At 49.7% G+C, this 12,904-nt stretch overlaps 1 protein-coding gene across 1 annotated transcript in view; it reads left to right on the top strand.

Annotated features, from left to right (window-relative positions):
* Positions 1-12,904, top strand: part of LOC146063918 (amine sulfotransferase-like) — a 47,852-nt gene that overhangs the window by 17,747 nt on the left and 17,201 nt on the right. The window contains exons 4-5 of the mRNA XM_083176831.1: positions 215-341; positions 12,111-12,205. Coding sequence (XP_083032957.1) covers positions 215-341; positions 12,111-12,205 — 222 coding nt within the window. The remainder of the gene's footprint in view (positions 1-214; positions 342-12,110; positions 12,206-12,904) is intronic.

The raw sequence follows: 12,904 nt of genomic DNA, 5'->3' as shown, positions 1-12,904 counted from the left end.
GGTAAGTGGGAATGGGACAAAAACTGCTTTTAAACGGTAATTTACCGTTTAAAAGCTGCAGTGGGAAAGGGTCTTTATGGCTCTTACCCATTTAAAGACCTGTCTATAACCATTTAGGCAGTGGGAAAGCAGCATAACTTTGAACATATAATCAAAGCAGCCATTAAGCATGTAAATTGATACTAATCAGTTTTTTTTTATTTTTTTTATTAAGGTGATCTATGTGATGAGAAATCCAAAGGATGTCATGAAATCCTTATACCATTTTGAAACCATTGCCGTTCATGCTCAGGAGTCACCAGATTTTAACCACTTCTTTGAGAAGTTTTTAGCTGGTGATGGTAAATAATGTACAGTTTATCCCTATATTTACATTTAGCATATTTGTAGTACTAGAGAAACTGTTGATAATCCTAAAGCCTCATGGTTATGTTATAGCCTTATTCCAAAATGGGATAAATAATTTTTCCCCTCAAAATTCTACACACAATACCCCATAATGACATTGTAAAAAAAAAAGTTTTTGGCAGTACATAAGGGGTGTGCTATAGGCTACCGACAGTCGGCAGTCGGGATCCCGACAGTCATTAGCCCGACTGCCCATACTCAGACAGCATGGTGAGTGCAACAAAGCTTGCCATGCTGCGGGCACGGTGGCTCGCTACGCTTGCCACCTATTCTATTCTCCCTCTATGGGGGGTCGTGGAGCCCAAGAGGGAGAAAAGCTGCTGGCCGTCAGGCAACCGTCTGTCGGAGTTTTGACAGTCGGGATCCCGACGTTGGCTAAATGACTGTCGGATCCCGACTGTCGGGACCGCGTCTGGCACCCGTACATAAGTAGGAATGACAAATAGAGAGCACTATCAATTACCACTACCTTCAAGAGATTAGATCAACAAATGATCAAATATTTCTCAAATAGCTAAAAGTACATAAGTATTTTGCTACAGAGCGCTCTTGACCTCAGATTGGGGCAATGGTTCATCTTTCAGCAGGACAAAGTTCCTAAGCACACATGCAAGATATCAAAGGAGTTGCTTCAGGACAAATCTGTGAATGTCCTTGAGACTGAGGGGTTTATTCTAGTTCATTCTTTCTGACAAAATCCTTCTTAGATGGACAAAACCATGTGCACTGCAGGGGGGCAGATGTAACATGTGCAGAGAGAATTAGATTTGGGTGAGTTATTTTGTTTCTGTGCAGGGAAAATACTGACTGCATGATTTTACACTTCAATATAGATCTCACTTTGAAGAAAAACCCCACCCAAATCTAATTCTCTCTGCACAAGTTACATCTGCCCCACCCGCAGTGCACATGGTTTTGTCCATCTAAGAAGGATTTTGTCAGAAAGAATGGACTAGAATAACCCCCTGAGTGACCTAGCCAGAGCCCAGACTTGAATCCGATTAGACACCTCTGGAGTGATCTAAAAATGGCTGTGCAACGACACTTCCCATCCAACATGATGGAGCTTGAGAGGTGCTGCAAAGAGGAATGATCAAAACTGCGCTAAGATAGGTGTCCCAAGCTTGTTACATCATATTGAAAAAGACTTGAGGCTGCAATTGCTGCCAAAGGTGCATCAACAAAGTATTGAGCAAAGGCTGTGAATACTTATGTACATGTGATTTCTTAGTTTACTTTTAATTTGAATAAATTAGCAAAAATCTCCCCCAAAACTTTTTTCATGTTGTCATTTTGGGGTATTGTCTGTAGAAGGGAACATTTATTTATTCCATTTTGGAATAAGGCTGTAACAAAATGTTTAAAACGGGAAGGGCTGGGAATCCTTTCCGGGTGTACTTTAAATACAAATAATGCTGCTTTCAGACCGCAAAACTGGCTTTGACCCTGTATTTGAAAATGTTTCCAAAAACGGGTCTGCCAGGTAAAACCCCTTTCACACCGCAGCTCTTAAACGGTATATTACCGTTTAAGTGCGTTTTTTTGGCACTGGCAGACCCGTTTTTGGAAACTTTCCAAATACAGGGTCAAAGCCAGTCTTCAGCGCCCCCCCCCCCCCTGGTTAACACACACATCCCCACGTTAACCCCTCCCCCCCGCAGGTTAACACCCCCCCTAGGACTTACAACCCCCCCAATGTGTTTAAGAACACCCCCCCCCATTGTGTTTAAGAACCCCCGCCCACCCCCGTGAAGCCGGTACCTCCTGAGTTTGCAGATGATCCCGGCAGCCGCAGTACTGTATGGACGGCTGGCTGTGCTTATGAAAAAAAAAGGGACTTTCTGAAAATGGCTGCCCCATAGGAAAACCCATTTAAAAAAACTGTCTTTCGTATGGGGGCAGCCATTTTCCGAAAGTCACTTTTCTTATAAGTCAATAAGTCAATATTAGTAATATAAAAAAGTATCCCTATTTCAGAGGCTGCTATTTAGCAGTTGCAGATCCATAACTAGACATTTTGGTGCCCGGTGCCAGAACTAACATATGCCCACCAAATAAGTGTGTGGTCTTGCAGGGAATGGAGATTCGGTATGGAATCCCGGCAGTCGGAATCCCGGCGTTCAAAATCCCGACGCTGGAATCCCGACCGCCGAAATCCCGAAACTTTCTCCCTCCGTGGGTGTCCAGGCCAGCTGCGCTCGCCATGCATGCGGGCCCAGTGCCTCACTACGCTCGGCATACTAATTTATTCTCCCTCTATGGGTGTCCTGGACACCCACGGAGGGAGAAAGTTTCGGGATTTCGGCGGTCGGGATTTTGAACGTCGGGATTCCGACCGCCGGGAAATTTACTGAATCCCTGGAATGGGCATGGCTAAAAATAATACCCCCAGGTCAAATGTTACCACAGAGGCACAACCTTGTTAATTTTCCACCACACAATAGTTACACAGTAGTACTCCATATACACGCTACACCACATAGTAAAGCCCTTCACATGCCACACAGTAATACACCTTTTTCATGTTATGTCACACAGTTGTACCCAATTTACTATTTACAACTCACAGTAGTGCCCCTCATTAACAATAAAAACACTAGACCTGCTTCTAGATTAAGTTTAGGCAGATAATGGCTGCAGGAACTGCAATGGTCCATGTTGCTTTTTACATATGAGATCCATGGAAAGTTTAGGCAACATGCCTGCTTTTCACCGTAACCACGCGCAAATGGTCCCTGATTGTCAATAACGTTACAAATGAATGCTCACTTTAAGCAGCATCAAAATGGTACCTTATCTTTCATGCAGTGTGCCTGTAATGTATGCACAGTCAGATAATAATCAACTATTTGCATAAACTTTAGCATTGCATTGACCCTTGATTTGAATCAGGCACTAGTGATAGTATTTTTTCCAAATATTGACTGTTTAAAATTAACACCCCCCCCCCCCCATCCCGCGGCCTAACCTGAACTATACCTAGTACCTAACACTCCCTTCTTCATGTTTAACCTAACCCCCTTGCCGCTCTCAAGTTTAACCCTAACCTCCCCATACTATATGTAGTCTAAACCTAACACACACATATACACACACCCCCACCCTAACTATAACATCTCTGGCATACTTACATTCTGGATGCACACAGGATTCCTGCATCGGCATCGGTGTCACAGTTCCAATGCCAGTCTTCTGACCAGTGTTGGGATTCTGGCCTCGGGATTCCATCTGAAGGAACCCAGAATGCTGATATACGGATTGGGTCCAATGTGAGTGTGTCTATACCTTATTGTTGTCCAAATATTAATGCTGAATAAAATCACATCATGGGTGACATGTAATAGGATGCGTTTTTTAGTAAGGTTCTGAAATTGCACCATATCGTATGTTTTGAAAGCGCAAATTTTTAAAGAAATCACAAATGTAATAGAATGCGAATTCGGGTGTGAAAAATGCGATGACATGCGATGCGGCGTGATATTATGACCCGATAATGTGTGCTGATAGCGCCTTGAGACATTTCTACACTGTTCTAGAATTCTAAAAACTGTAACGGGGTGGCCATTTTCTGAGGGTCATTTTGGTCATAAGGAGCCAGGAGGAGGCTAGGAGCGCCGGGATGCAGACTAGTAGATCTGCGGTCCTAACACCTGGCCACGGACACGGCGGCTGGATAAGGCAGGTCAGCGTAATAATAGACCCCGCAGACCCCGGCGCCCAGAGTACTCAGCGCCTCCCTGCCAAAGCGTGGTCTGCGGTGCTATTGGTACACCACTGTCGTACAAGTTAATCTCGAATCACATCCCCCCTCTGCATACTCCTCACTACCCTAGCTGGTGTAGCTTCAGCTTCATCCACGACTACTACAATGCCTTCCTCAGCATAACTGCCTTGGCCCAGGGCAATGTTAAGCAGCATGCAGCAGGCCTTAATGTTCATCACTATTTTTTCTGGGTGATAAATTAGTGGCCCTGATGATCGGTCCAAATGCCTGAAATTACACTTCAGCATGCCAAAAGTGCGTTCCACAACATAACGCGTGGCAATGTGTGCATCGTTATATTGGTGCTGTGAAGGGCCTTGTGGATTGTACAGAGGTGTCATGAGCCAAGGGAGGCACCCATATCCTGAAGTTGTGGTTGTGTGTGTCTTTTTACATGTGGACTAGAGGACTTTGCTTGGTAATTATACACATATCAGAGAAACCCACAAAGACTGTGACATCACTAGGAACGTTTCCTTACAGGCGATATAACTAGAAACAGATGACTATCCAGTGATTTGATTGCAGATGTCAGTGGCCCCTTATTGTTGTTGTTTTTAATCTATTTCTTGCAATAAGCTTATTTCACATATATTTCTTTTTATACGTGTACAATAAATGTTTTTTCATCGAAGGCTCATTGGTATAGTAGCGCTCAGGGCCGATGTAAGGCTTCTCAGCACCCTAGGGAAAACTTTAACCTACTGCCCCCCAAAGAGGCTCCCAAAAATAGTTTGGTCCTTCCAGCCCTTCCCGGGAAGATGGACAAGTCCAATGCTTTCCCTGGAGGCCTCCCTTTGACATCCACAAGAAGAGTACAAGAAAGGGGGCAGTAAAGTAGGGAAGTATGCCTCAAGGAAAAGTATGGTGGTGAGGTCTTATTGCACATTCCTCTTGATTTTTTTGATAGGCAGACTTGGTGGCGCCCCCCAGATCCAAAGCTGCCTAATTGTAGAGCCGGCCCTGGTAGCGCTACCTTTTTCTTCTTTTTTCTTATCTCAACCTGGTCGGTTTAGTGTGCGGTTTTTATTAAATTTTCCATTTACAGTTGCAATTTGTATACTTTTAAATGGGAAAGCATCTGGATGCGATATGAACAACGAATACAAACTGACAGGTATTATGTGCTATTTTGAACAGGAAAAAAATGTGATATACTGTACAGCGCAATTCACCTCCTATTACATTTGGATAAAACATTTTGGCAATCTTTTGACTAAAAATCTTAAAAGTCATAAAATCTCATCCTTAGAACCACGAATGCTGATTAAGCACTGAGTGAGCATAAACCCCCGATGGTTCCCCAGGTTACGCTGGAAGGTCATCTGATATGATAATAGGATGGGCACAAGGCCTATCAGAGCTGTGGGAGGAGTATAGACAGGGAAGAAAAGGAACATACTCACAGGAAGTCTTCCTCTGTCTGAAAAAAGCTGCTGCAGGATCAGGCAAGGCTGCTCTGCAGCACAACATATTCTGTCCCATTCTTTACAAGTGTATCGCTAACAACCATATCTATCTTCTCTCTACTCTAGATCTGTCCCTCTCTCTTTGGATCTGTCCCTGTTTCTAGTCTGTCCTCTTCTTCATTGCTGTGGCTGAGATGGCTTACAGACCGCGTAGGTCCACCCGCCCGCCTGCCCGCCTCGCCGATTATGCGGAGGCTGCTGGGGAGGCTGCGGGGCCTAGCGGCGTGATCCCTGGTGGTCCTAGTGGCCGGAGGGGGTCGCGGCGGGGTCCGGCGGCTCCCAGGCCGCCCGCGCGGCACGACGCGATGGTCGTGGCGCCGGCTGATGACGCGGCCCGGCGCCGGACCTCGCGTACCGCCAGTACAGGCCGCGGCGCGAGCGGAGGCAGCCGCATCACCCGGGGGGGGTCGGGCAGGGGTAGAGCCCGTGCCGCAATTACTCGTGCGAGAGGGCTAAGCCCCCGCACGCGGGCACAGGAAACCGCCAGGCCTGGATCGCGGCCTTCTGCCCGGTCCAGCGCCAGACGCGGTAGGCCCCAAGCCAGTCAGCCCCACACCAACTATAGGAGACAGTCACCCCAGGACATAGCTGGGCAGCCATACATGGCGCGCCCCTCATCCATTCCCATCCTGGCCTCAAGGCTATCCCAGAGGGGTTCCCCCTCCGGGGCTCCCCCTCACACAAGTAGTAGAAGGGGTAGGGGCCGCAGAGGGGCCAGGGGAGGGAGTCAAGGGCCAAATAGGGCCCAGATGGTGACACCAGCCCTTATGGACACGCCTAGGGTAGTGAGGCCCCTGGGTATGAGATCCTCATTGCATATGGCGAGGAGGCAGCTCCTTAGAAGGGCCAGATTACTTCCTATGCGCAGTGCTCAGGCCCCTGCGCCTGCTGCGCAGGCCCCCGTGGCCCCCATACCACCTGCGGCTGCAGATGGGGGGGTACAGCAGTTTCTGTCACTGCTATCTGATTTTATGAGACAGTCACCTGCCTCAGGGGGGGTGGCCCCAACCCACAGTCAGGACCCTTTGGCCTTATCAGGGACCCCTGTCCCGGCCCCGGCAGTTAGGGCCCCCCTGGCTACATCAGCAACACCTACGGCCCCCCTCAGTTCAAGGGATATCGTCGCTTCTGGAACCCCCCCAGTGGGTTTGGTGGAAGATCCCCCACAGATGAGCCTCGTGCCAGTGGAGGGTACTGCAGGTGGGTCCAAGCGCAAGCGGCGCAAACGTAGGGCTGCGCATACCTCCTCTTCCTCCGGTGGATCCGACTCGGGGTCGTCGGAGGAGGATGGGGGCCGAAAATCCCGCAGGCGGCGCAGGCATAGGCGCCGTAGGCACTCTAGTTCCAGCGGCAGCTCGGGGTCTCCATTGTTCCCTAGGGGACAAGTTGTCCAGTGCGAGAACACAGCAGTGCTCAGAGGGCTTAGGCGCAGCGTTCAGGAACGCATAAAGGACGGTAAATACGTCAGCTTCTTCACCATGACGGCGCAGGCGGAGAAAGAATATCGCGCGGCAAAGAGGCGAGGGGGTATAGGGGAGGAGGCCTACTGCACCTATCACCGGTGGCAGGCGGGCATGTTCATGTTCGCGGCCTGTTACCTAGAAACAAGACCACAGGAACACATGAACATGGTGCGTTACATGCACATGATTCATCAGATGTTCCTGTCTGAGGCCGACTCCTCATGGCGCTCATATGATGAGAATTTTCGCCGCAAGCAGTCAGGGCTGGCCATTATGGCTTTAGGGTGCAAAGACGTGGAGATCTGGATGGGGCCGAAGCCGGCGGCTGCTCCTGCAGTTGCTGCTGCGGCTGCGCCGGCCTCCAGCCCCGCCCCTCGCAAGCAGCAACAACCCTTTCGCGGTAGGGCGGGGGGGGGCCCCCGCCGGGCGTTGCTTCGCATTCAACGGGGCCGGCTGCGCCCTGGGAGCCTCGTGCAAGTTCAAGCACGCATGCTCAAAATGCTGGGGCAATCACCCTTTTAGAGAGTGCAGGAAGGGCAAGCAGGGAGGCACCTCCCAGGCTTCCACAGCCGGGGGCACACCTCAGTAAGGCCCCTTCTCCTGTGCGGGTTGACCGCTTGGCCGGCTGGCTGGGACGGTACCCGTGTAGGGAGGAGGCAAAATTCCTAGAGGAGGGCTTCCTCATGGGCTTCCGCTTACCAATCCAAGGGGAGGTGGTTGCACGTGCCCCCCGTAATTTGAAGTCCGCAATACAGATGCCTGGTATAGTGTTGGAGAAGGTAGACAAAGAAGTGAGCTTGGGGAGAATGGTGGGCCCTTTTCCATCACCCCCTATAGAGAACCTGGTTCTCTCCCCGGTGGGGGTAGTCCCCAAAAAAGCTAGCGGCAAGTTTAGGCTTATCCAACACTTGTCCCACCCACCTGGCGGCTCTGTTAATGACGCCATACCTGAACACTTGTGCCGCGTGCGATACCAGTCGTTTGAACAGGCCCTTGATATAGTGCGCAGCCACGGTCACGGGGCCCTGCTGGCCAAGGTGGACATTGAGTCAGCCTTTCGCCTTCTTCCCCTACATCCGGAATCGTTCCGGTTCATGGGTTTTCGCCTGCCCACGGGTTTTTACGTGGACAGGTGCTTACCGATGGGCTGCTCGATTTCCTGCGCCTACTTCGAGAGGTTTAGCAGTTTCTTGCATTGGTGCGTAGAGAAGGGTTCAGGAGAGACTAGTGTGGCCCACTACCTGGATGACTTCCTGTGTGTGGGCCCTGCCGATTCCCAGCGATGCAAGCTTCTGCTGACTTACCTGCAGAATCTGTTTAAGGATTTCGGGGTCCCCATTGCGGAGGACAAAACGGAGGGCCCAGTACAGCGCCTGTCCTTCTTGGGGATAGAAATAGACACAATGGCGGCCTGTTGCCGCCTCCCACAGGACAAGCTGTCTCGGCTACGCGGAGCCATTAGCCTTGCATTGGCCACGGGCAAGCTTCAGTTGCGCCAGCTTCAGTCTCTCCTGGGGCTGCTTCACTTTGCTTGCAGGGTCATACCCATGGGTAGAGTTTTTTGTAGGAAGTTGGAAAGATCCATGTCAGGCATCAGGCACCCACTCCACTACGTACGTCTCTCTGCAGAGATAAAGAGGGATTTGCGCACTTGGCTCTCCTTCCTGGAGCAGTTCAATGGGGTCCTTATTTGGCCTGCCAGCCCGCGCACCAACGCGCAGTTGCAATTGTATACTGATGCAGCGGGCGGGGTGGGTTTCGGAGCCTTCCTGCATGGGTCATGGTGCGCTGCGCCATGGCCAGTGGAATGGGTAGCGGAAGGGCTTACAAAAAACTTACTGCTGTTGGAGCTGTTCCCCATTGTGGTGGCGCTGGAGCTATGGGCAGACAGGCTACGCGACTCCAGCATCATATTTTGGTGCGATAATTTGGGAGTGGTGCACTCTATCAACAGGCAAGGCTCAGCTTCCATGCCTGTAGTTCGCCTGCTTGCGCGGTTGGTGCTGCGATGCCTGCTGTTCAACATACAGTTTGTGGCACAACATGTTCCAGGAGTAGAGAACTCTGTGGCAGATGCATTGTCCAGGGCCGATTGGGAGAAATTTCGGGCCCTGGCTCCTGATGCATCGATTGTTGGTGAATGCTGTCCCTCTTATATTTGGCAGATGATCAGGCCGGAATGGAGGGGCTAGCCATGCAGGCTATCGCACCACGGACGCTCCACTGCTATCAGGCGGGATGGCAGGAGTGGGAGCAGTTCAGACTGTCTGCTCCTCAAGCAGGTAAGACACCTGAAGAGGCCATGGTGGCTTTTGTTTGGAGTGCATACTCCAATGGTCGCTCTGTCGCCTCCGTGCGCAGGGTCTTGGCAGGGGTGTCGTTTTTCTCCGCATTGCAGGGTAGGGCGGACCCGTCCCGGTCATTTCTGGTGTCTAGGGCGCTGCGTGGTTGGCGGCGGGCTACACCTGCCCCCACGGACTGTAGGCGTCCCATTGACATGTCGTTACTTCCAGCACTGCTGGACGCCCTGGGGGACATCTGCTGGCCTCACTATGAGGTCCTCTTGTTCCGCACGGCGTACGTGATGGCATACCACGGGGCCTTCAGGATTGGGGAGCTGGTGGCACCGTCAAAACGAGCGCCCTCGCCTTTGACTGTGGATGACCTGGTGGTCCAAGCTGACTCGGTGCTATGTCACCTGCGACGATCCAAGACGGATCAGGCTGGGAGGGGGCGGTGGCTGTCCTTGCTGCCGTGCACGGTGGAAGGGGCGTGCCCTGTGACGTTGGTCTCGGCCTTCGCCCAGGTGCGCCCGGACCAGCCAGGCGCATGGTTGATGCACGAGGATGGGTCACCGCTCACTAAATACCAGTTTTGTCACGTCTTGGGACGGGCGCTGGAGGCCACGGGTCTCGATCCTAAGGAATTTGGGTCTCATTCCTTTAGGATTGGGGCTGCTACCTCGGCGGCTGCGGAGGGCCGCTCCGACGCAGAGATTCAGGCTCTGGGTCGATGGCGCTCGGCAGCATTCCGGAGGTACATTCGGCTAGCTTTATCTGTCACTTTCAACCTTGGTCAACTGGACGCATAAGCGCTCGCCAACTTCCAGTGGGGGCCTTGAGGTGTGTTTTCACATCCGTCTGGGGGCACAATTCGGCTATAATTACAATCTGGCATGGCGTACTTGTTAGTTTACTCCAGACGGTGTGTTTTGTGCCTCAAGAGCTGGTCGGCCTCGGTCCTTCTCATTCCTCTCTCTAACAAGTGTGGTGGATGCTTGGTATGCAAGCTTGTCGACAGCCTTCTAACCTCTTTATAATATTTCAGGTCGACAGGACGTTAAGTCCATTTGGATGATTGGACATTCGTTTGTCTATTGGGCTTCCAGGGCAAGCATAGCATCTGATGTACGAGTGTTTAGTCGAGCTGGGGAGGTTAGGTGGCTGGGTGAGAGAGGTATGCTGTGGAAAGGGCTGCAGGCTGGGCTGATTCGAGCCCTGAGAAATTTTGGGGTCCCGAGGGTCATTATTTTCCACCTGGGTGGTAATGATTTAGGGCGGGTGACCGCTCTCGAGCTACGCTCAGTGATTGTGCGGGACCTCTATTTTATTTCTCTGTATTTGCCTGCATGTAAGTTGGTGTGGTCCTCCATTACATCACGGATAGTGTGGAGAAATGCGATATCCTGCCCCCGCCTGGAGCGTTCACGGAAGACGGTGAACGCTGCAGTTGAGAAATATCTGCTGACCAATGGCGGGGGTGTTATTCGCCATGACGCCATCAGCTTTCAGCGGAGTGCGCTGTATAGGAGCGATGGTGTTCATCTGAGCCCGGAGGGCGTGGCTCTGTTTTTGGGCGATGTCTTTAGTTGGTTAGATACACAGTGCTGAGCGTTTTTCCTACTTGGTGGCGGTGCTGCGGCTTAGGGCCTAGCTTTGGCGGTAAAGAACGGTCATCCTTGTAAGATCTTGATGTGTGTGTGTAGATAGTGGGGTGTCGCTCTCTCCTGACATCGATGGTCATCGGCCATGCTCCCGCCCGGGGTGGTGGCCACCACTAGTACGAGTGGATGACCGGGGAGAGCGATCACCAGCGATGGTGTGTATGATAACATCTTTAACCCCACTTTCCTATAATGACCGTTCTTTGGGCCGCCACCATTATATATATATAGTTAGTTTAATTGTCAAAATAAATTGACATTCATTTTGAAACGCCAGCACTTGTGTCTGTGTCTTTTTTATTATATAAGTTAAGGTTAAGATTTAGGTTAAGTTTATGGTGAGATGGAAAGGTGTGGACCTGGGGATACCTGATGGGGAGTTTAAGAACCACGAATGCTGATTAAGCACTGAGTGAGCATAAACCCCCGATGGTTCCCCAGGTTACGCTGGAAGGTCAGCTGATATGATAATAGGATGGGCACAAGGCCTATCAGAGCTGTGGGAGGAGTATAGACAGGGAAGAAAAGGAACATACTCACAGGAAGTCTTCCTCTGTCTGAAAAAAGCCCCGCCCACCCTTCCCTATTTCTTTCTCTTCGGCGGCGGTAAAGAACGGTCATCCTTGTAAGATCTTGATGTGTGTGTGTAGATAGTGGGGTGTCGCTCTCTCCTGACATCGATGGTCATCGGCCATGCTCCCGCCCGGGGTGGTGGCCACCACTAGTACGAGTGGATGACCGGGGAGAGCGATCACCAGCGATGGTGTGTATGATAACATCTTTAACCCCACTTTCCTATAATGACCGTTCTTTGGGCCGCCACCATTATATATATATAGTTAGTTTAATTGTCAAAATAAATTGACATTCATTTTGAAACGCCAGCACTTGTGTCTGTGTCTTTTTTATTATATAAGTTAAGGTTAAGATTTAGGTTAAGTTTATGGTGAGATGGAAAGGTGTGGACCTGGGGATACCTGATGGGGAGTTTATTACATGTCACCCATTATATTTTAGTCCAATTACAAGCGAGAATCAAATTAACTGTAATTTGCTTATCACAGTTTTTGCTGGCAGCTGGTTTGATCATGTTCGTGGATGGTACACGCATAAGGATGATTTTAATATCCTTTTTGTAAAATATGAAGATATGATCAAGGTAAAGTTAAATATCTTTTTTGTATTTGTTATGAATGTTGTCTTCTATATACATTATTTGTGGTAAAGTACAAATATTAATGGCAGCATGAATGTTTTATACAGTACCAAAAGCAATGTCAATGTAACAAACAGTACATAGGTTAAACATACCATACACTCATAATAACCCAGTGGCTGAATAACATATACAAAATAAACAAGGGTTTTAAAAGTCAGTCTCTATCATATTAAGTTTGTTTACCAATGCACTGGTAACATTCAGGGGTACGCAAATTGTTTAAATACTTAGATCATGGATCTTCAAACTGCGGCCCTCCAGATGTTGTGAAACTACAAATTCCAGCATGCCTTGCCACAGTTTTGCTATAAAGGAGTGTTAAAACTGTGGCAAGGCATGCTGGGATTTGTAGTTTCACAACATCTGGAGGGCCGCCGTTTGAAGACCCATGACTTCGATGCACAGGTCCGTGATTACCGACAGGAAATTAGGATTACTGCATAAAAGAGTTTATCTACTTATTAAGTGAAATTCAGATAATTTCTGACACAGATCTGTAAAGAATAATCACAAACACAGATAAGTGGACAAATAGACTGTGCATCCAGCTGCTAGATAGTTAATATTCCTACAGGTTCCTCAATAAACCTTCACCATACACCAACAACAACAAAATGGAATAAACTTATCCAGCGCTTG

This window comes from Crinia signifera, chromosome 3 (assembly GCF_055691185.1).
Source record: "Crinia signifera chromosome 3, ASM5569118v1, whole genome shotgun sequence".
NCBI classification, from domain to species: Eukaryota; Metazoa; Chordata; class Amphibia; order Anura; family Myobatrachidae; genus Crinia; species Crinia signifera.
Note: the sequence above shows the minus strand (reverse complement) of the source record. Positions and strands in the feature narration are given on the sequence as shown.